General features: G+C 51.0%; 1 protein-coding gene across 1 annotated transcript; it reads left to right on the top strand.

Annotated features, from left to right (window-relative positions):
• The first annotated feature begins 64 nt into the window (after window positions 1-64).
• LOC116953603 (SHC-transforming protein 1) lies at window positions 65-24067 on the top strand. The gene is made up of 14 exons (XM_032973947.2): window positions 65-694; window positions 1218-2159; window positions 6074-6223; window positions 8155-8225; window positions 10618-10681; window positions 11471-11590; window positions 12605-12658; window positions 13226-13277; window positions 14034-14196; window positions 14650-14881; window positions 15239-15326; window positions 16244-16327; window positions 17348-17544; window positions 18497-24067. Exons 2-14 carry the CDS (start codon window positions 1494-1496, stop codon window positions 18623-18625), a joined length of 2070 nt encoding a protein of 689 aa, XP_032829838.2. The 5' UTR covers window positions 65-694; window positions 1218-1493; the 3' UTR covers window positions 18626-24067.

Raw genomic sequence — 24067 nt, 5'->3', positions numbered from 1 at the left:
CGGAGCGGAGTGCGAGAGGACAGGAGAGGGAGGTGGGGGGGTGAATATTGTGCGAGTCTTTCTCTCAGCGAGTGTGGGCATGCGTGGGCCAAGGGGGAGAGTGAGCGAGTGACGGGAGCGCGAGCGGGCGGGCGGGCGGGCGAGCGTGTGAGATAGACGGAGCGAAAGGGAGAGCAGAAACAAGAACAAGGGCCAGAGGAGGAGCGGCAAACGGAGCTCGAGGGTGGGTGGGGGGAGGAGGCGCTGGGCAAGAGTGCAAAGAAGAGAAAAGCTACAGGGAAGGAGAGAGAGGAGAGGGAGGAGGGAGATTGAGGGAGAGAGAAACCGAGAGAGAGTAAGTGGAAAGCAGCAGAGAGAACGGAAGCAATTTACTCCTTCCATTAAGACCTCTCGGGGACTGTTTCGTGGTACAGCGCTCCTTTAAAAAAAAAACGCATCCGTCGCTCTGGCCTTTATATTTTTTTTTGCGCTCGACTTATTTGCACCCACCGGCTGTGTGGAGCAGCGGAGGAATATTTTTACTCCTCGAAAACACATGGGGTGTTATTGGGACGGCTGCAACAAGAGAGAGAGAGAGATGGGCGAAATAATTCATCATCGTCGTCCATCAAGCCCGCATCAACACGCCGCCGACCACAAAAACGCTGAGTGAGCGCGCGGGAGTTGAATCGAGCTTCTACGCGGAAATTTGCAGGTATCAGGCGGTTTGTAAATCTGAATAATCGTGCAACGGGGTGGGGGGCGGGGGGGAACACAATAGAAACTCTGTTTTGCCGTCTTCTAAGGACTTAGTAAAAGTCGCTCCTTTAAACAGGACGCTCGTTAAAAAAAAAAAATCGGCTGCGTTCAGTGCTTTTCGATTGAAGGCTGTTAGCCGCCCTTGGGAGAGAAAAACTAAACGGGAACACTAATGAAGCGCGATGGCAATTGTTAGGAGAGAAGCGTTGACTTGGGCTGTCCTGCCCAGCTTGACGCGCAACACAGACTCATGCCGGTAAACAAAATAAAAGTACGAATTAGTTTTGTTCCGCCGAGAACGCTTGTAAAAACCCGTAACGTTGGTGGAACATTGAAGCTCTTCCAGTTCCATCAAGTTGAGGAAAATCCATGAAACCTGTCGTTGCACTTCCAAGCGGGGGTACGAAGCTGTAGACCTGGGACTCGGGCCGTCTCGGACCTAGGGACAAATAAGGTGTTTGTGGTTTTCTGTCGAGTAGAACGGTGGGGAAAACGCCAGCAGCGAACATCCGAAGCCAAACAGACCATCCTGGCACGGGACACCGGCAAGGAAATGGCGACCTCCCGACCACCGTCCCGTTTCGCCGGCACGCCCCGCGCTGGATCCGTTCTGAATTCAGGGGCCTTCAGGACATGAGGGCGACCGTCACAGCAATAGCGACGGCGGCAGAGGTGGCGGCGGTGACGGTGCCGGGAGCAACGGTAGCAGCGGTAAAACCCTCGGTCAACGCTCACAGGGCGACCCGCCGGGCGGCATGATCTCCCGACCCAAGTACATGCGCATACGCGAGTCGGACTCGGGTGACGCCTCGCCAGAACCCGCGCCGGAGTATCCGGCGCGCGCCACCGCTGGCAGCCCACCACCGGACGACGCGGACAGGTGGTCGGCGCGATCGTGCGACCGGCTGCTGCCGCCGCCCTCGCCGGCGGAGCTGCCTCCTCCGGCGCCGAGCAGGACCGACTCGGACGGGACCCCGCGATTGCGGAGGCGACAACGTCGGCGCCATCTCTCGGACTCTGACTCGGACTCCCGGCTCGTGTTCGCTGCCACCACGCCGGGCGGCGACACGCCGCCCGGCGCCGTCAGTGGCGGCTTCGGCGACGGAGAGGACGAAGAGGAGGATGACGATGGCAGCGAGGACAACGACCCGGAGGGGGACGAGGACCGAGATGCCGAGAGGCGGCAGGAAGAAGAGGAGGAGACCACGACGCTCTGCGCGTTCCTGCCGCGGATGCGAGGGCTTAGCCGCGGCCGCCTGGGCCTGCGCTCGCTGGTGCGAGAGTTGGCCACCATCTCCCGGATGAGCTGTGAGGGCCCCGCGAGGGACGGCTGCGCGTCGCCGTCGCGCGCGCCCGTGCCTCCGGCCCCTTCCTCGGGCGCCGGCGGTGGCGCCGGCAGCGGCGGTGGATGCGCCAGCAAGGTGACACCCCCCCCCCTTGGCAATGAGAGTCACGCACTGCGCCGAGAGACGTCTAGTAACGTTCCGAGCGCTTTGCAACCGTTTTTTTTAATCGGAATGAGAATGTTTATTTAGACTGGAGGAGGAGGAGGAGTCTGATGAGCCTATGGAAGCTCTTTTTGCACAGATATCCAGTAGGGAGGGACACGGGGTCAGCAAGTTACAAACGATACTACACAACAATAGGAGTGCAAAGTAGAGAGAAAGGTAAGCAATTCACTCTAAATAAGTAAATCACAACAAATAATGTCAATACAAATTGCTTAAGTACATTCATCCCTGCTGATTGTTCTCCACTAATTGCAAGGCCTGGTGGCAAGGCAGCAAAACAACAACAACAGTCCCAGACCACGGCAAGACAATAAGCGTGTTTTGGCCGTTGTGGGATGACATGGTCGTCTTGTGGCCCCACTCACCCTTCGTTGTGAGCTCTCCACACTTCTTTGTATGTTGAACTTCTTTCGCACCGTACGTAGCGAACCGTGCTAATCGGAGGTGCGGGATGTTTTGACGGACAGGCTTGACAAGGTGGTCCCTGGTCGCAACCGGTAAGTGGAGGATTGGGCCTGCAGCCCTCTTTCTTGTCTCCAGCATGTTCTGCCTCCTCGGTTCTAACGCCCACCAGGAAACCGAGAGGCCTTTGGGACCAAACCTCCACTCGGGGTCTTGCACCAGAGACATCTTGTCAAGCCTGTCCATCGAAAGGTTATGCGAGGGCAAACCACGAGGTTGGAAGAGCTCGCAGCAAAGGGTGCAAGGGGTCACACTCGTGCATTACTCCTAGGGCGAGAAGGCACATGTAAAGTTGTCGAAGTTCTTTGTTATTGTACAATTTTGACCGTCTTAAAGGTTAGCTGGTGCGTTGCGTGTTTATTCTCTCAAGCATTTGCAACGCTGCTGCTGCGGGTATCGGCCGGAGCATGACATGGGATTCCTCAACTCCAAACTCCTCACCTCGGCGAAAATAGCGGCGAATTTTTTACACCGTGACGATGTTTGTGCAGCGTCAATTCCAAATTTTACTTAGGCTGCTTAAATTGTATAAGGAACATTTGCGATATTTTATCGCCTCCAGAAAGAGTCCTTCAATGTGAAAATGCAATCAGTGTGCACTGACCTTACATAAAATTGACAGGAAGTGACTAAAGCCATTTTAATGTTCATGGAGTGGTGAGATTTGTTTGTGCGCCTGTACTAGGTGGATTATTGCATTGATTATTACATCTGTCATCTTTCTTGTCATTTCGGTCAGTTGACCCATAACCCCTGAGTGTCTTGTGACTTCCTGCCAGCAGCGAGCCTTCCACACTTCACGTGATGGTGCACAAAGTGCACCTAGCCTGGCACAAGCCATCGTGACATCACGGCTACTTTGTGGCGAATGGGGGCTTTTGTTATTATTACACGGCAGCACCGTTGAGAGTGGATTGATCATAGCTGATGATGATGACAATAAAAATAAAAATGTACTAAAAACCAAATCAAATACACAGGTAATAACCCAACATTCCAACCTAATAAGAGTGGTGTGAAACATTCTTGTGCAGTGCTTTCACCCTTTGACCTGGTAAAGCATGAGCCAACATTAAAAAAAATGTTGGCCCTTGGCATTAAAGCGGCACAGGTCTCCCCACCCCCTTTTTGTGGCCGTGTGGGTTGCCGCCGTCGGCTCCTGAAGACGCCGAGCAGTAGTGCGCGGCGAAAGACGGAGGGAAGAGGTGTGTAGCGGAACCCGGCCATGCTCTCGCCGCACTGCGATTTACAAACGGCCGAGAAAACCTCTTCGATAAATTGTCATCGTGCTCGTTTGAGGAAGCGGCCCACCCTACCTCCCCACTGCTTCCCACGTCCGCGGCGCCTTCCTCTCAACTCGCATTGGAAGTCTGAAAGTGATTGCAAAATGTTTTCAAGCCATTGTCGGCAAAACTACCGACGCTGGCAGGTTTTTGCTGCTGCTGCTACTTGCTGTCCTTGATTTGAGATTTGCGGTCGCTCAGTGGCGTGGCTGTTGAGTGTGCGAGCGGTGTAGCCGCACAAGCGCCCACGGGACCAGAGGGACCCATGCCCAAAATGCTCTACGGCTGAGACAGGTACACTTGCGTAGAGACCCACGGAATCACGCCGAGAGGCCCACGGACTCGCCCAGAGGCCCACATACTCGCGTAGAGACCCATGGTCTCACGTAGAGGCCCGCGGACTCGCGACGAGACCGGCAGATTCGCCTGGAAACCCACGGAATTGCACAGAGACCCACAGTTGAGATGGGTTTTTTTTTCGATGAATAGTTTGCGTTGCTTCATGACACAAAAGAGACTTGTTTAGCGAGAGCTACTGTTAAGACAGATTTTCCACTGCTGGAGTTGATAGCGTCGGGCGAGTGTGAGTCGTGAGTTGATACCTTTTGCGGTGCTGGCCTTGCGTAGAGGGACTCGCTCAACTCGGGTCAGTCGCCTCCCTATCACTCTTCTATAGTTACTGCCGTGGTTATTGTTCACGCACGCACACACTTTCGTGTCATCCACACCGCAATCAAACACCGTGCCGCAGGTGACGACGCTTCTCTTTCTGCTTCTTCCCACTTCTCGCACTGCTCCACTTCTTCCCCACCCCGTAATCTCATTGCCCAGCCTCCTCATAACTTCTCAATTCCAGACACGTAGTCAACTCTCTGTCTCTCTTGTACCATTGGTCGTGCCGTCTGTTGCTGGCCACTCGGCGTCTTGGACCTCTGCTCTGCGAACGTGATTATTAAAAAAAACACGAGGCCTTGGGGGGACCCCCCCCCCCCCTCCACTGCATCAGCAGTCCACAGTGCCAGGATCTTGACAGATGGAATTGGGGTTTACATTTTTTTGAACTTCTTTTTTTCGGTGAGACTTGGCTTGTCCTGGAGTGACCTTGTGTTTAAAAAAAATCCAATGTCCCCATGAGGACAGGTGGTCGAAGTTATGCGTTTCAATGTTTTGCCCTCAAATTTCGATTTAAAGCTTTCGTGACTGCAGGGATTCATATTTTTGGTTCTTTCGGTAAAGTCACGTAGAAGGGAAATAATAAAATAATACAAATAAAACAATAAAATTGGTTTAATTATTGTTTTATTTGTATTTTATTATTTCCCTTCTACGTGACTTCACCGAAAGAACCAACAATATGTTTTGCCCTTCGTTGAATCGTTAGCCGTTTAGAAGGACACAGTTACAGTGTCCATGATGATGACATTGTTGACAACATACAGCTGGCTGGGTTATCTGATCAAGTCCAAAGATAAAAAGATGTCCCCCAGTGTAGCCTTTCACAGACTGGGCACCTATTATGGCAGGTACTTCACACACGTGCGTACATTGGTGCTGTCATCACTGGCTCTTGCGAGACATGGTCATCGTAGTCATCAACAGTGGCGAGCGATACCTGAACCAGGTTCTCGGGTGCCCCCCCCCCCCCCCACACCGCCCTTCACCATCCTGAGCTAAAAAGCATGGTGAAGTATGGTCAAACATCAGGTACACCCTGGTGTCATCTGTTCCCTGAGTGGCATAAAATGGTACCCAGCACCAGCCTGCAAGTGGACATTAGGCTGTCAGTAGGGGGCGACGTTGCTTATGGTGAAAACCAATAGGTGGTGAAAACCAATGGCAACAGCAGCACTTTTGCTTTGCACCGCTATAGAGAGAAGTTTTTCTTGGTATGATAGTCAACCAGAAATGTAAAATTCTTAGAGCTGGAGTATTGCCCGAAACCAAATTTAACGTGATATTTTTTTTTTTGGTCTTCCAGTAAATGGGCTATTGGTTTAAAAGCAACAGCAACCGAATTGTTAGTTTTGCGAGTTGAGCAAATCTTAGAATTTCGCAAAATGTGTGTCGCCACCACCGCAGGACTCGAGTCGCTACACGAGCGGGCGAGCGGGGAGGGGCGACCCCGGCGACGAGTGGAGGAGCAACGGCAACTTCATCAGCAAGCCAACACGCGGATGGATCCATGGTGACGATCAGATCATGGGCTCTGGCGTGGCCTATACCGTGCGGGTGAGGCACGCGCGCGCGTACACACACACACGAGCACAAAAGACAAAGATCCCCCGTTTGGCCTAAACGGACTGTTGGGGCAAGTGCTGTTAGCGAGCACCTATGAAGGCTGGCACGGCACACGAGGAGGTGGGTGGCCAGCACCACGCCCGACCGCCTTTGTATCCCCAGTAGCGATGCCTACATCGTACCCCAGATACTCATTTGAGGCTTGAGTTGACCTAGGGGATGCCCAGATAATTGTCACTGGTGTTAGCTGTGCGTATGTATGCACACACGCACCGTGCGGGCGAGACACGCACGGGGACGCCACGCGTCTTGCTCCGATTGACGTCATCTCGTGCGGGCTCGGAACCTGCGCGAAATTTTTGGAACCACTTCGAAGTTTTGTCTCTTGGCCATATTGCATTCTGCCATCTTTGTCCTCATGTTAACTGACTGTTAAAGTTTAAGTGTGAATGTAATTTTACAACGAAAATTGCTCTTTGTATAACGATTTTTTTGCATCTTTTATTTGTGAACTGATTTTATGTTGCCTGGCAGCCGAGTCACCCTTGGGAAAAAGAGCTTCTTAGCTCGATGGGGTTTACTCGGTGGGAAACAAACTTCCGATTGTTAACCTACGTCATCATCACCAGTTAATTGCATCCGAGGACAGATGCGTTTTGGAACTGCGTTGTGGGATCCGTGCCGCGTTTGGACGATTTTCCCCCACCTGCTTTTTATTTTGTTCATCGGCGTTGTTCAAATCGCTCGAGTGCCCATTGAGGCTACTTGTCTGTTTGCAATCGAAGCTAACACGGTGCAGCAGCTATCCGCTTCTCTTGATCGGTCAAGAAGTCATCTTCCTGCACCCTTCCTAAGTTCGTCTCTCTACTGACGGCCGGGGCGTGGTGCTGGCCACCCACCCCCTCGTGTACTGTACCGGCCTGCATAGGTGTTACTCGCTAACACCCCTTTCCCCAACAGTCTGTTAAGGCTATACGGGGGATCTTTGTCTTTGTTATGGGGCTGTTGCAGAATTGGGGGGGGGGGACACGGATTTCAGGATTCATGTGTTTTTGTAATGCAGATTTTTAGGTGGTGGGTATTTTTAGTTTCACCCGTATGAATTGGGGATGATGGTGATGAGCATCTACATTTTTTCCCCCACCATAAGCTAAGAGCACCCATTATTCCTTGAATGCACAGCATCTTGAGATGCATTCATATCGAGGCTTTTCATATACTTTCAAATTATAGGAAAATATATATGTATTCTTGGTTCTTTCGGTAAAGTCACATAGAAGGGAAACAATAAAATAATAAAAATATAAAACAAAATTTTCACGACGTTTCGACTGCAACACAAGCAATCATCATCAGGTGTGAAAACCACGGCAAGTAGAAGGGAAACAATAAAATAATAAAAGTATAAAACAATACAATTTTCACGACGTTTCGACTGCAACACAAGCAATCGTCATCAGGTGTGAAAACCACAGCAGTCGAAACGTCGTGAGAATTTTGTTGTTTTATATTTTTATTATTTTATTGTTTCCCTTCTACGTGACTTTACCGAAAGAACCAAGAATATGAATCCCTGCATTCACGAAAGCTTTAAATCAAAATATATATGTAATTCAAATTTCATCCCGATTTGTATTCTCAGTGTCGTGCCACGAGACGTTTAGAACTCTGGCGGAGCAGTGTGACTCCTGGTGTTGCGTGAGAGCGTCCCGCTGAAGTGGATATCGCAGAACAACTTTTGAAATCCCTTCAAGTGACCTCTAATGCACAACAGTTTGGGAACACCACTGCTGCTTTCCACTGCTACAGAGAGATGTTTGTCTTGGTATGACAGTCAAACCGATATTTAAAATTCTCAGAGCTGGAATATTGCAGAACCAATTTTAATGTGGTGATGTTTTTTTGTTTTTTTGGTCTTCCAGTACATGGGCTGTGTTGAGGTTCTCAAGTCAATGCGGTCTCTGGATTTCAACACTCGGACTCTTGTGACCAGGTAAGAATCCACTCGTAGAATCTCATCCCCTTTTAGTCAAAGAATCGATGATGGTCCGAATCTGTTGTGCGTCTATTGAGCAGGGCACGGTGCCTCATTAGCCGTTGGAACAATGGACCATCGCCGTGCAGGAAGTCGACCATAATTAACTAACCTAGATACTGCTTCCTGCTTGCGCTGTGAACCCCTGCGACTTGTGTTTGATTTCCGGCCACGGGAAATATCTGTGTCGAGCGATATCTGAACCAGGCCTAAGGACCGCTGTGCCCACCCCCCCCCCCCCCCCACCTCTGTGTTTGTATGTTGAACTTCTTTTGCACCATTTGCAGGCAACCGTGCTAATCTCTCCCCAATCGCTAACCTGCACTGACCAGTAGCATGATGGAGTATGGTCAAACACTGACCCCCCCCCCCCCCACCACGATGAACCCTGCTTCAGAAGGGCTTCATCCAGCAGTGGATTAACAAAGGTGTGGTGTGGAGTTAGGATGGTCAAACCTTGGCCACTCGTTTTTCAGCCGCTGATGTTAGCCATGGCCAGAAATGTGCTAACGACTGCGCCACCCCTCCAGCCTGGTTTCGTGGTGTCACGTGACTCCCGCAGCCACTGGACGCGCTATATTCTAGGGCACGTGACTCCCACAGCCACTGGACGCGCTGTATTCCAGAGCACGTGACTCCCACAGCCACTGGACGCGCTGTATTCTAGAGCAGGGGTGGCCAGCCTGTAACAGACCAAGAGCCAAAAAGTAGCCATGATTTCTGCAGAGAGCCATGTGTATATATGTGTGTATGTATATTGACAGTTTTCGACAGCATGGGAGACATTCATTTTTCTTTGCTACTGTGATAGTGTGTCCTATATTCTTAGCTCTTTCGGTAAAGTCACGTTGAAGGGAAACAAAATAATAAAATATATATAAAACAATAAAAATTGTCACGACGTTTCGACCATAACACAAACGGTCATCATCACACATCTAGAGCACGTGACTCCCACAGCCACTGGACGCGCTATTTTCTGATGATGACCGTTTGTGTTATGGTCGAAACGTCGTGAGAATTTTTATTATTTCATATATATTTTATTATTTTATTGTTTCCCTTCAACGTGACTTTACCGAAAGAGCTAAGAATATGAATTACTGCAGTCACGAAAGCTTTAAATCAAAAGTGTGTCCTATGTTACGCCCCCTTCGATAGAGTCACATGTGGTGGATTAAAGAGCTGCGTGAGGCTCAGGAGATGCCAGTTCGCCACCGCTATTCTAGAGGCATGTGGAGGCTGGGCAGGCATAAGTCTTCACTTCTTCATTGAATTTCTGCGGGGAGACACTTTGACAAGACGACTTTTGACAGTGGCAATCGCCTTCCTGTCCGGTTTTTGGAGTTGTGTAGGCCTGTGCGTGCGTACGCGCGGTGGGCCAGCAAAACCTCTGTCGCAAGAGGCAGCGGTGGTTGGTAGCGGAGGCGGTGGTGGTAGTGGAGGTGGCAGTGGAATTGGTAGTTGGCGGTGGTGGTAGCTGATGCGGCTCTGGCGGTAGTGGAGATGGAGGTGGTAGTGGTGGTGGTAGCGGCTGTGGTGGTAGTGGAGGCGATGGTGGTAGTGGAGGTGGCGGTGGAAGCGGTGGTGGTAGCAGTGGCGGCTGTGGTTGTAGTGGAGATGGAGGCAGAGGTGGTGTGGTAGTGGTAGCAGCTCTGACAGTAGTGAAGGCGGAGGCGGTGGTAGCGGTCGTGGTGGTGGTGGCGGTAGCGAAGGCGGAGGCGGTGGCGTAGCATGAATAATTTAACGGGGCGAGCAGCAGACGGCCGGATGGCTTTACCGCTTGTAAATGCATTATTGATTTTTTTGCCGAGGCAAGCGGATGCGAGGCGAGAGACGCCGGGGTTTGCAACCGGCCGAAGCCGTGGGCCTGCGCATTATTTATTTGTTTATGACCGGATGAATTAATGAATAAATTAGCGGGTGATTCAAATGGACTAATGGGTAGACGAATGGGTGGGTGAGTGAGCAGGGGTGTGCGTTCGAACCGGACGAAGGCTGCGGTCCTCTTAATTTAATGAACGGATGAATGGATGGACAAATGAATACATATATACACGGATGAATGAATTCATATATATGGATGGACAGATAAATTAATAGATAGATGGGCGAATGGATGAATAAATGAATGGATTGGTGGTTGAATAAATAGATGAATGGATGAACAGATGGTTGGACGTATAGATTAATAGATCGACTGATGGATGGATCGATGATCACAGGGATTAATGAATGGATGGATGAATGGGTGGTTGGTTAGTTGGTTGAATGAATGGTTGGATGAGAGAGTAAGCAGCGAGCCAGTGAGCAGGTGAGTGAACGTGTGTGTCGTCATCGATTCCCGCAGGGAGGCGATTGGCAGGGTGTGCGAGGCTGTGCCGGGCTCAAATGGATCTTTCCGACGACGAAAGGTAAACCTGACCTCTCAACCGTGCTGCCGCCACCATCATGAAATGCGCGCTGTTATTTGTTGATTCGTGTTCCCCCATTTGTCTGCTTCTGTAGATTGTAACACCGTATTCTGTGAATTATAAGTCCCTCTGGAAAATAAGACTCACCCGCCCCCAACTGTTTTGTTTTAGATGCATGGGGGGAAGAAGGGAATCTTGCAATCTGGAGAATGCGGTATTAATAATGACGATATTTTTTATTTAAACAATGTAACTACTCTTTTTGAGTTGCACGCCTTTTGGCGTCATCTGGTCCAACACCAGTGGAGACTAGGCTCTAAGAAAAGGCGTCTCGGGTGTGGACCAATCAATTTCAAGGACAGTGCATATCATTATCAGAGTTGTCTCTTTTTGTTTACATTTTGACTGCTTGTGTTGTGGTTATTGCAAACATGATCCCTTGTATAAAGGTGTCAGCTTTTGGTGCCAGATAAAAGGGTAAAAACTTATTACTAATGCAACTACTGTTGGCCACAATTCTCAGTGCTGAAGAATTACATGGAAATTACTCAATTGGGATCAGACACAGCAACATCACCCCTGACTGTGAAAACTTGGCAGGACCCGTCCTGAAACAGAGTCACGAGACTCATTGAAGCTCTCCTGGGTTAACAAGCATAAATATAACTCTGATGTGAAAATAAGAAGGTTGTATTATTTTAGACGAATGGCTCTCCCTCGTATTTTTTTGATCGTGCCTTCTGCTGAGCGGAAGTGATCCCCACTGCGTGTGTTCTCCGGCACCGCCAGGGCCCCAGCCAGACGCTGGGCGACGTCCTGGGCAAGAGCAACCTGCAGTTCGCCGGTCTCGACATCATCCTCACCATCTCCATCTCCAGCCTCAACCTCATGACGCCCGAGACCAAACAGGTGCGCGTGTGCGTTCATGTGCATTCTTATACGCATGTGTGTGTTTGCGTGTGTACGTAACGTGTGCATTTATGTGGCTCGCGAATTGCCCCAACAGTTTAAAGCTTTCGTGACTGCAAGGATTCATCTTCTTTGGTTCTTTCGGTAAAGTCACGTAGAATGAGAATAAAATAATAAATTGATAAAATAAAATAACACAATAATATTCTCACGACGTTTCGGCCACAACACAAGCAGCCTTCATCGAGACTGTCTGGAGTACCTCCAGCGCTGTCCTACCAGACAGACAGTCTCGTCCCTTCACCTGATGAAGGCCGCTTGTGTTGTGGCCGAAACGTCGTGAGAATATTATTGTGTTATTTTATTTTATCAATTTATTATTTTATTCTCATTCTACGTGACTTTACCGAAAGAACCAAAGAAGATGCCCCAACAGTGTTTAGGCTGTATGGGGGATCTTTGTCTGCTTATGTGTGTATACGTGTGTGTGTGTGTGTGTACGTGTGGGGAGCGGTAGTGTAGCGGGTTAGTGCGCTGCGCGACAAACCTGGCGACCGGGGTTCGATTCCCGCTCACGGCCAACATCAGTGACGATTATCTGAATCGGTCCTAGGCCTCCCCTAGGTCAACTCAGCCTCAAATGAGTACCTGGTGCGATGTGTAAACATCGCCACTAGGGAGACAAAGGCGGCCGGGCGTGGTGTTGGCCACCCACCCCCTCGTGTGCCGTGCCGGCCTTTATAGGTGCTCGCTAACAGCACTTGCCCCAACAGTCTGATAAGGCTAGACGGGGGGGATCTTTGTTTTTGTACGTGGGGACGCGGATTTCAAGATTCGTGGAATTTTGGAATGCGGATTTTTTTTAGTGGCGGATATTTAGAGTTTCACTGCACAGATATTGGGGATGATGGTGATCATCGTGTCTTCTAGAATTAGAATCTTTGTTTAGACTGGAGGAATCCAATGAGCTTGTAGAGCTCTTATTCACAGATGTCCTTTTTGCCCGTCCCACAGATCATTGCCAACCACCACATGCAGTCCATATCCTTTGCTTCAGGTGGAGACCAGGTATGGCATTTGTCTGTCGTCTCTCCATTAACTTATTGTTGTGCACTCTCTCAGCCCCCATGTTACCATCACGGTGGCTCAAATGAGCACTACTTTGTGGGGAACTTAACAGCGGTTCTCCTTTGGATAAACTCGCCCCCTGCCAAACGAATGTGGAATGTCCACCGCTGGCTCTACGGGGGCTGTAAACAGAAGTTGAACACCAATGCCTCGGCGCTCTTTAGAAATGGAAATCACTTTGACTTTTGACTTGTGCAAAATATATTTTATCGTTAACATACCTGCAACGTTTTAACAAACAATCTCAATGCATTCATCAATAACACTGCCTGGATACACTGCCTATTTTATACTTTTCCAAATATTTGCATTGAATGTTATTTGCTATGAAGAAGGTCCATTTTCCAGTACTTCGCCTCTATTCAAGGCCATGTACGCCGAGCTGTTCTTGATGTACGCGTTGAATTTTAATGTTAACTCTGCTCGTGCGCCACTGCCAACGTAGCAGCATGGGCAGATATATAATTCCATCTTGTTTTATATCTTTGTGTTTTTTTTGCAACATAGGAAACGACAGATTACGTTGCATATGTGGCCAAAGATCCTGTGAATCAGAGAGGTGAGCCAACGCAGTTAATGTTTCACTCGGCTATTCACTTGGCACGCATCCATTCGCTCTTCTTCACCCATTCACCATTCGCTCATTCGTGCATCCGTTACCTGTAAAACGGAGTGTGCAGTACTTATAGTGGTAAACTACACGAATTGGATGTTATTTACAGCTTGTGTTTGTTCTTTCATAACGTATTTCTTTGGTCCGGAAATAAAATTACGAAAGTTTTAAATTGGCAAACGAATCTCACGGAATCTCAACATTTGTGAAATGGACGTTACAAAGTTAGGAAGTCAGAATCGTATTTCCCGAGTTCATTGAGATAAGAAGTTATTTTTCAAGGGCGACTCAGCCAGCAGACAACATCTGATAGAGAGACTCGCCCCTAACCTTAGGAATGTGGAATTTCCACCAGTGGCTCAGGGCTGTAAATAGGAGATGAGTGCCAATGTCTCGACTCAAATCAAATTAACGAATCATACATAACATTTTGATTTAAAGCTTTCGTGACTGCAGTAATTCATATTCTGAGCTCTTTCGGTAAAGTCACGTTGAAGGGAAACAATAAAATAATAAAATATATAATATTATAATATAGAAAAAATATATATTTTATTATTTTGTTGTTTCCCTTCAACGTGACTTTACCGAAAGAGCTAAGAATATACATACGTAACATGTTATCCGTGAAGACCTACTTGCCTGTCTGGCATCGGCATGTCGCTGTCGCCCACAACACGCGCTCTCTCTCTCTCCCGGCAGCGTGCCACGTGCTCGAGTGTCTGGAAGGGCTTGCGCAGGACGTGATCTGTACCATCGGGCAGGCCTTCGAGCAGAGGTTCAAGCAGTACCTCAAGAGCCCCGCACGGCCCGCGGCTGTTGCTGCCACCACCAACGCCGCCGCCGCCGCCATCCCACACTCCAGGTAACCACAGCTCAGCACCTCCCTAACCACACCTCGGCACCTCCGATTAGCACGGCTGGCTATGTAGGGTGGGAAAGAAGTTAATTGTACATCCATGCATACCTCAACCACGAGGTGCAGCCTCCCACGTGCAGCGAAGCCTGCCTCCAACCTTGGTTTTGGATTCTGGTTGTTGTTGTTGTTGTTTTTTGTTATGATGCCTTGTCCAAAACAAATGTTTTTTTGGCATCCTCTAAGTAGACTAGGCCTCAAATGAGTACCTGGCGCGATGTGTAAACATCGCCACTGGGGAGACAAAGGCAGCCGGGCGTGGTGCTGGCCACCCACCCCCTCATGTGCTGTTTCGGCCTTCATAGGCACTACACGCTATAACAGCACTTGCCCCAACAGTCTGCTAAGGCTACACGGGGGTCGGGGGGATCTTTGTCTTTGCGTTTTGTTGCCTCTCGTCAGGCCGGAGGGCGGCGATGGTGCGACGGAGAGAGAGGAGGACGAGGAGGAGGAGGAGGTGTCCCGAGCCACGGGGCGTGACCACGAGTACTACAATGATCTCCCCTCCAAGGAGCCCCCCCCTGGGGGGCTGGTGGACGCACGCACGCTGGAGGGGGCCGGAGGGGGCGGGGCAGGAGCGGGGGGCGCTGGGTGGGCCGGGGCGCGACCACAGCGGCCTCCGCAATCGTCCATGGTCAGCGGCTGTGCGGTGTGCGTGTGGTGTGCGTGTGGTGTGTGCGGTGTGCGGTGTGCGTGTGCGGGTAGCGGTAGTACACCAGTTAACGCTCTGTTAACGCGAACCGAGTTGGATTCCTGCTCACGGCCAAAACCAGTAACCATTATCTGAACCGGTCCTGGGCCTCCCCTAGGTCGACTCGGCCTAAAATGAGTAAATGTTGCAGTGTGCAAATATTGCCACTGGGCAGACAAAGGCGGCCGGGCGTGTACGCATTGTGAGCCTAAGAATATTTGAATGAACTCATCCTTTTGCGCTGTGGCGGATTGCGCTGACCCTTCGCGCGTACGTGTGCATGTGCGTTTGTGCGCGCAGGCAACAAGAGGCGAGAACGGGACGGTGGCGGGGAAGTCTGTGTACGACAGCAGCGCGAGCTACCAGAGGCAGTCATCGAGTGCAGCCGGTAGTGCACACAGCGAGCACTCTGCATAAGGCTCATGGCCATCGCTTGCTTGCCCGGCAAAGCCTCCACCGAGTCTCAAAACTCCTTTGCAGGAGGGTCTTGCCAAGCTTTCGCAGTTGGGAGGAAGGGCGGAGGGGGGGTGACGGTTGCGATGCGTTTTTTGCGGTGTAATTTTTCAGATTCGGCACGATTTGACCGTGAACGCCACGGGCACGCAATATTGCCTGCCCGCCTCTTTGAGTGACATCGCGGCATCTATAGCGGCCACTGTGGAGCGGTACGATGCGTGTGCGCGCGTGCGAGGCGCATGCTGGAATTACATTCCGAGATGAGGAAGAGGAACACGTGGATTAGGGAACGCACGCTTTAGAGACACCGTTCGCCACATTGGCAAGATGTTGCGTACCTCGCCTGGTATACAGGAGCGCGTGGGTTCGATCCTGACCCTGACGATGTTTGTATTTATTCTCATTCTACGTCACTTTACCGAAAGAACCAAAGAAGATGAATCCTTGCAGACACGAAAGCTTTACATCGAAAGATGTTTGTATATTTGGAGTTTTCATGCTCTCCCCCGTGGTCGCTTGTACTTTTCTCCGCGTCCTCCGGTTTTTCCCTCCACATTTGGCTGCCATGAATTTCCACGTGATGATAAGCCACGTTTTTTGTTGAGCTATCATTTGTGGCCAGGTCGCTTCTGAAAAAAAGAGCTATGTAACTCAGCTGGCTTTGCCGGGTATTCTCTGATTGTTAAGTGGCGACGTAAATGGGCTTGGGGAGGGCACGCGCTACGGCTCAAACAGATGGCGACCGAGACTAACGAAAATAACCGTGTAACCAGGCATGACCTCACAGGAGCGACCGATTGCATGCGAACTAGATGTTAACCCTTACAATGCATTTCTTTTTTCCTTCAGACGGCAGTGGAGGGATGCGGCCTGGGGCCCGCGTGGAGGCCACAGAGGACCCGAGCTATGTTAACACGAGCGACATGGACGGAGGTAACGGGGATTCGTTGTTCAACGGGGCCTGTGCGTTCGCGACGAGTGCCGCGTAAAGCCAAGTACCACTTGATGAATGCGCATTACAGGGCGTACATGAATAAACACAAACAATGCTACTTTTGAATCCCATTTGCACTCGAACATTAGCCTGCAGTCATCCCGCGGCGGAGCGGAGAATTGAGATGAGGGACAGTCGCCCCGCGCTGTATCCTTCTGCGTACCGTATCATTCCGCTCAAGCCGAGCAGCCCAAGAAAGTAGTTAGTCATCGACCACTCAGAAACCGCGTTATAACGGGGTGCGCGAGTTCCGCTTTATAATGGGGGGCGCGTTATAACGGGGTGCGCGAGTTCCGCTTTATAATGAGGCGTGCGTTATAACGGGGTGTGCGAGTTCCGCTTTATAATGAGGCGTGCGTTATAACGGGGTGCGCGAGTTCCGCTTTATAATGAGGCGTGCGTTATAACGGGGTGCGCGAGTTCCGCTTTATAATGAGGCGTGCGTTATAACGGGGTGTGCGAGTTCCGCTTTATAATGGGGGGCGCGTTATAACAGGGTGCGCGAGTTCCGCTTTATAATGGGGGGCGCGTTATAACAGGGTGCGCGAGTTCCGCTTTATAATGGGGGGCGCGTTATAACGGGGTGCGCGAGTTCCGCTTTATAATGGGGGGCGCGTTATAACGGTGTGCGCGAGTTCCGCTTTATAATGGGGGGCGCGTTATAACGGGGTGCGCGAGTTCCGCTTTATAATGGGGGGCGCATTATAACGGGGTGCGTGAGTTCCGCGTTCTAACGGGGCACGCATTCCGCGATGTAAGAAAAGTGTTCCGTTTTGGAAGAACCGCGCCGTAGCGAAAACGCGTTCATGGTGCGAACACCGCCAGCCAAGCGAGGGCTCGCCGCTCGTCCAACCCCAGTGTGAAAACAATAATGGCGGCACGGACGCGCTTCGTAACGCGCAAAACGTCATCGTCGCACCCCCCCCCCCCCCATCATCGTCTCGCTACCCCCCGGCCAGGGGGGCTGTCCTCGGAGCGGCTGCGTGGAGAGCCGTGGTTCCACGGCCGCGTGAGCCGCGGCGATGCCGAGAAGCTGCTGGGCCGCGATGGCGACTTCCTGGTGCGGGAGAGCGGCTCCACGCCGGGCCAGTACGTCCTGACCGGCATGCAGGGCGGCCGGCCCAAGCACCTGCTGCTCGTCGACCCCGAGGGCGTGGTGAGCGGCGCGGCGCGGCGTGGCGTGGTGCATCGTCTGTGCCACGCAGTTGTGGCAAGGTGTTACGTGCATGCGTGCAGTCTCTTCTCTTATGATGCGGTAGTCGCGTTACGTCCAATTCGCATGATGAAAACACGTTGCGTTGTAGATGAACAGAAACGATATGTTGAACGTCTTTAGCACCGTACGAAGCAACCGTTGTCTCTGTGACACTGTTGGACGATTGAACCAGAGCCGGCGTCTTGTGTCCACGTCGCACGGTGTGTTGCAAAGGCGCTACGCATTGTGTCGCAGAGACGCAATGGTGTGCCGCAGACACGCACCGTGCCTTGGGCCACGCGGTGTCACGTCACCGTTTGGGCGATCATGCCAGAGCCGCGCACACTGCCGTCCGCTACGCATTGTGCCGTGGCTGGTGTGTGCCACAAGCTTGCGTTGCGCTACGGACGGCCACACCCTGCGACACAGCGATGCAGCGTGCCAAGGCTACACGCCGTGCTGTGTGCTATACATTCCGCCACGGCTGCCCCGTACCTTTCCACGGCTGTGCACTCTGCCCGTGGTAACCTGACACCGTGCCACAACCGCTGCACTGTGCCGTGGCCACAGACCGAGTGGTGACCGGTACGGTGTTCAGCGGTGGCACAGTGTGCAGTCGCCACACACACTAACCCTAACTCCTACCTTAAACTACTAAAACCCCTAGTACCTAACCCAACGCGAACGCTAAACCTGACCCTGAACATAAACCCTAACTCTAACCCAAATCCTAATCCAATCACAAAACCACAACCTTAACTCAAAGCAAAAACGCAAGCATAACCCAAACCTTAACTCACTCTAACATAAAACCAAAACTCTAACCATAACCCCAAGCTACTAACAACTAAGTCAACCAAAACCCCAACCTTAACCCGCTCTAACCTCTAAACCCTTCTCCCGCTATCCGCAGGTGCGCACCAAGGACCGCAAGTTCGACAGCGTCAATCATCTCATCAGCTTCCACCGCGACAACCAGCTGCCCATCATCTCAGCCGGCTCGGAGCTCTGCCTCAAGCAGCCAGTGCATCGCAAGCTCTGAGCCAGCGACCGGCGGCGATTGCGACGATGGTGGCGACGAAGATGATGGCGATAATGACGACAGCGGAAGCGGTGATGGGAGGAGGAGCAGGAGGCGAATTCGGGTCATGGAGGATGGGGGGGGAGTGGTGGGCGGCGGGGGAACAAAATCTCGTGGATGCTCGCTTATCGCTCGCACTCGTTTCAGGCCAAGCGCAGTGACGATTGGTGTGCCACGTGTCCTCAAAATAGCGGTGGACGGATGTGTGCGCCGCCACCTCCTTTGCGAAAACCCACGTTACGCTCACAAAGGCCAAATTTAGGCAGTTTACAGCGTGCGGTGTTATTTGCGTGGCCTTTTTGCTATTATAAAAGTAAGAATACTGTAGCTTTATAAATGAAAGTAAAAACAAACAAACCCACCATTGACAACCACCACTTCCGGAATACACAATCCAACACGACGGCAGACATTGCGCAGGACAGTCACGGAAGTGGGGACGGCGCTGGCGCGTAACGTTTCAGCGCCGCGTCGGGACACGGCTAGATGACAAGACTGACTTGGTCGCACTCCCGAGCTTTGGGAGTACAAAATTCGAATTTAGTTTCTTACAAACTTTTTTTTCCCATTTATAGAGATCCTTCCCGATCGACGCTGTTATATGCGGGACACCACGCTTTATCCACCAGAGTTATTTCGAGGACACACAGCAATGCGGGGGGGGGGGGGGGGTGATGTCTCTTGTTGGTTGGGATCTCGAGTGAGTTGGAGAGTGAGTGAGCATGTGAGCGAGCGAGTTTCGGGCTCGTCGTTTAAACGTCGGAAGATAGTGGTGGTGGGGTGGCGGCGGGGGTGGTGAGAGCGTCGTTGCTGGTAGCGGTGGGCAGCGGCACGGCGCGTCGATTTTCCGATTTGAAATCGATTCGTTTATACGATCACGGCGTAATGCGTGTGCGCGACTTGGCTGTTTCCGACGTGTGTGCACTGCTGGGATTCGGCGGTCTGCCGGGGACACGTTCGCTGCAGGTTGGGCAAAAAGGAAAAGAGGAGTTCTTGCTCGGACGGGGGGGGGGGGGGGGGTCGTAAATAATTGGGCAGTCCCACAAATTCGGCAGCCTCGCGGTCCAAATGTACTAAATCGCCCTCAGGGTAAATTGTGCCTGTAGAATACATGACCCGTGGAATAAGTCGACGGTTTACGAACGAAAAAGTTAATTTGTGCAAGTACGTCCGGCACCGCGTAAATTCGCGAACGTCTTTACCTTTGACAAGAAAGGTGGACGAATTATTTCTACATGGATTTTCAGCCCTAATTGGTTCGCGTCCTTTGTCCAAATAGAAGGCCGCCACCGTGAGAATATGTTAACGATTGCCCACAAATCTCAAATTTGCGTCTTAAAAATTTGCGGAGCTGCCCAACAGATTCTTACGCGAACAGCCCACACCGCACGCATGGTGCTCACAATCGATTTCAGTCGATGAATCATTACATTTTTACTGTTTTTTTTTGTTTCGCTTGAGTTGAATTAAAATTATTTCTTGTGGGTTTTCAAACAAAATGATAATTTCAGTATATATTGTTTTTTCGCTTAAAAAAGAACTTGGCGCATTCGCTAAAGCATGACCTCTGATGTCAAGTTACGTTTGGTACCGTTTTGTTATGATGCAACATAGCTTCTGAGTAGACCACACATGTATACACACACACGAGTACACACGGGTGCACGCACACACACGTACACGCGCTTATGCCTTTTTTTTTTCCAGGGGTGGAGGGAACACACGGCCCATGGGCCGGATGGGTCCCGATACTTAATTTCAAACGGCCTAGGGCAACAGGAGCCGCTTGGAAATGGCCCAGCGGGTGGAGGAGGGTCTCCAAAAATACGGACTTGCCTGGTAGAGCAGGTGGCAGCACTAACTAGAACGGAGGGTGAAAGTCATTTAAAAATCGGGAAACGGATGGGGCATGACGACGATCGCCAACCGCAGAGGACCGCTGCTGCTGCTGCTCCTGCTGCTGCTGCTGCCAGGCGTTAGCGACGCCAGCGGTGTCGGTAAAGCGGGCGGACAGGAAGAGAGAAGGAGGAGGAGGAGAGCATGCGTCCTAGAGGTGCACTAATTGGATGCTAGAGGGGAGAATGTTTCGAATGACCTTGGCAAACACTTGTTTCTCATTTTTTTAGCGCGCTCGGTCACTTCTGTCACTGCAAGGATGTGTTGCGGCAACCAGAAGGAGATGATCGCCGTTGGCGCGCGCGCCCGTTAAAGTGCGGCCCGGCCCACGTACCCAGAACACACTAACCCCGTCCCGGTGTCGCCTGCTAGAGGAGCCGAGCATAGATGATGGTGGGTTTTCATTACCGATGCTGTGTGCGCGCACATGCGCGCGCCTGGTCCTTTGCCCACCGCGAATGGTCATTGTTGATGTAGGTCGGTTTTGGTGGACATGAAATGGAACGAATGTGCGTCCCGTGCTCAAGGTATTTCAAATCCCCCATTCCCCGCTCTATCCAAATGCAGCGTATTGCCTTGAGTTTATTCAGCAAGGGGAGAGAGAGCGAGCGTGTGGTGGCTTTTTGCAACAAAAAATAATCCCGTGAATGTTCAGAAAAATATTGGATTAATTGTCTGCCTTATCTACCCTTCAGTGATGTAGACGTTACAAATAATTGAAGCATTTAATGTTACTATCGCAAGCGCATTCAATGCCCCTCCCCCACCCACCTGTTTGCAGATTATGGTTACCATGTGACGTATAGTCGCAGTGGTATAGGAGCTTAGGTTGGCCTGGGGCCCTGTTGCAACGAATTAAATGCCCTCTATCAAATCTCTCTCCACCTCCCCCACCTTCAAAGGGCCCGTGAGCCCTTGTGCAGCAGTCGCACCGCCCGCACACAAGATAGCCTCGCCACTGGAGCCAATTCACGTTGGCCTATGGTTCCCTATGCTAACGCTCTCGATATATATAGGTTCAGTATGAGATTGTGGTCCTGGTGGCATAGGGTGGTTGGCATAGGCCCTGGTGCAAAGGAATTCAATCGCCCGATCCATTGTTAAACATCCTTTGCCCGAGGAGGCCAAGTAGAGGGTATTCGTTTCACGAGGTGAGAACTATTATTTGTGCCGTGTCAAGAGTTGCACGCACGGCGGCGTGTCCATCGGCGTTAGTGGAATGCAGTTCAAAAGAACCCAACGCGAAAGAGCCCTGGGTTTGATCTTCCACGAAGCTCGCGGTCCACCCGAAGCCGCCATCCACTGCGAAAACCATGGCGGATGCGGACACCCGATGCACAAATGGGAAAATTAAAAAACTCTCCAGTGCGCGACTGTGGTCATCTACAACAGACCATATAAGATATAACGACGCAACTCCCGATCCACAAACACGAAAGGGAGACATCACTGCACTCCGCTGCGCCTGACGCGCTTTGTCCGTCTTGACCACCTGAGTGTGACGTTGTAGTTGTTGCTCTGCAACTACATCAGCGTCCGTGCGACCAGAAAGAAAAGCGTGGCTGGCGTAAACCCCAGTGCGAGGAATTCGTCCCCCATCCTTCCCAGCATCGCAGTTCAGAGCACGTGGTCGGGTCCTCTTGTGTCCCGTGGGTCTCGGTGCGGTTGCACTCGGTAGCGACGACGCCGCCGCTCGTGTTTGGAGCTGACCCCGGAGCTGCCCGGCACGACCTCACCGACCGACGATGATTTTTGTTCCTCCCCTCGGTCCAATAACGAGTTGCCATTGATCAAATCACCCCCCCCCCCTCTCCTCCCCCACCCGGCATGCACCGGATCTCGGAAGCTAAGCGGGGTTGAGCCTGGACAATGCTTGGATGAGCGTCCAAACGTACACACCAAGTTGTCACGAGTGGCTGTGGGGCTCTGCTAGGACGGTCGCAACGAAATCACATGTACTATATACTTAAGTGTGCTCGCACACACACACGTGCGTGCCTCCCTGCCTTCAACACGCGCTGTGATCAGCGTGGAGAAGCAATGTGAGGCAATATCTACGGCCCCGCACGGCGTAGGGAGGCGCTTGTCCAGCAGTGGATTGAAAAACTGGCCGGTCAAGTGTGGGTTGGTTAAGGTGGGGGAGCATAGACATGGGAGCATATAAGTACAGTACAACATGTTTGCCTGTGCAAAGATGTGGCAGCAACTGTCATTAAGCCCGCTTGTGTGTAAAATGCTCAAATCGGTTAACATATCTCATTGTACTGTCGCACGCCTCCATTATTATTTGTATTTAATTGATTTTTTTTATGTTCCTGACTGGAATAACTGGAATGTGAGTGGATCCAGGGATTGTTTTATGTTAGAACAAGCCTATAAAAGTTGTAAAATCATAAGGATATCTCTTCCCGAGGGTCTCCTAACACGCACCTGGGTCATTTCCATTATTCAAATGTGAGCACGTCTCTTTAAATCCCTGGGTTGCATTTTATTGCAAATGAGTGGATTGTGCGCGTCCCCTCGATCTCCCGTGTAATTCCAAGCAAGCGCCTCTCCATGCTTAATTTGCCCACCTTTTCAGAAATTTCGTTGTCATCAAAGAGTAATGGAGAGAGAGAGAGCGAGCGAGGTGTTAGAGCCCCTGCTTGGAATTACACACAGAGACACGAAGAGGAACACACGTGGGATTAGATAGACGAAATTTTGCGACATTTACGAATTAAGAAGAGTTAAGTGGGTTCGGGCAGTTACGCGGGCTCGCTCGAAGTGGGGGGAGTTGTGTGTGTGTGTGTGGGGGGGTGATGGACACCTGTGGTCGAGACTAACGACGGAACGGCAGCCAAAGGAGAGAGCTCGCTCGCCTAGGAGGGATGGAGGGGAGGACGTTTACTTTGGCAATGGAAGTAAATGAAATAGACTCGTGTTGTCGGAGCCGGGTGGATGCGTTTGAAATTGCAAAAAAACCCGTGGTAAATGTCGACCGTTTGAGGAGGCCATTATTCAGCAGTGGATAAATGATGGTCGGTGATGCCGACGGTGTTTGGCACGTTATGACATTGCACTTGTGTGTTTGTTACCTGTCGTCTTGGGTCTTCACTCGCTAACATACCAACCAGCTCTTGTCACCAAGAGCAATGACTCAACCGGGGGCGGCCCCTTTCGCAAATTAGTTTTAACGTAGAATTAATTTTGAGTTGCTGTTGGGAGTCAGTGTTTTTTTTCTTAGCGGCCTTTAAGACGCTACGCGCGCCCTTCTTTGCTTTTGTCGCCAATGATGAAGATTAATTGGCAGGCTTTGAATTGTGTACGTCCGTCCGGTGTCGTGGGCGGCACGCTGATAATTGTTTTTTTTTAAAGATTGCTCAAGTGCATGAGTAAAATAAAATTTTATACTAGCGATACGAGACTATTGCTCGATTATATTTTATAAATAAGAAAATGTTCAAAATAAATCGTGCTTTGGTTATTTAATTAAAAAAAAGATGCATTTCCTCTCAATGTATGCTG

The sequence above is a fragment of the Petromyzon marinus genome, chromosome 52, assembly GCF_048934315.1.
Source record: "Petromyzon marinus isolate PM22_M1 ecotype Great Lakes invasive population chromosome 52, UKy_Petmar_22M1.pri1.0, whole genome shotgun sequence".
NCBI classification, from domain to species: domain Eukaryota; kingdom Metazoa; phylum Chordata; class Hyperoartia; order Petromyzontiformes; family Petromyzontidae; genus Petromyzon; species Petromyzon marinus.
This window is presented reverse-complemented; position numbering and strand designations above follow the sequence as displayed.

What these genes read in the sequence shown, in the direction of transcription:
- LOC116953603 (XM_032973947.2), top strand. Translation starts at nt 1,494, where the DNA reads ATGATCTCCCGACCCAAGTACATGCGCATACGCGAGTCGGACTCGGGT. An exon ending in GCCGCCATCCCACACTCCAG is followed by an intron (nt 14,197 to 14,649) that starts GTAACCACAGCT and finishes GCCTCTCGTCAG; the next exon opens with GCCGGAGGGCGGCGATGGTG. An exon ending in CACGAGCGACATGGACGGAG is followed by an intron (nt 16,328 to 17,347) that starts GTAACGGGGATT and finishes CCCCCCGGCCAG; the next exon opens with GGGGGCTGTCCTCGGAGCGG.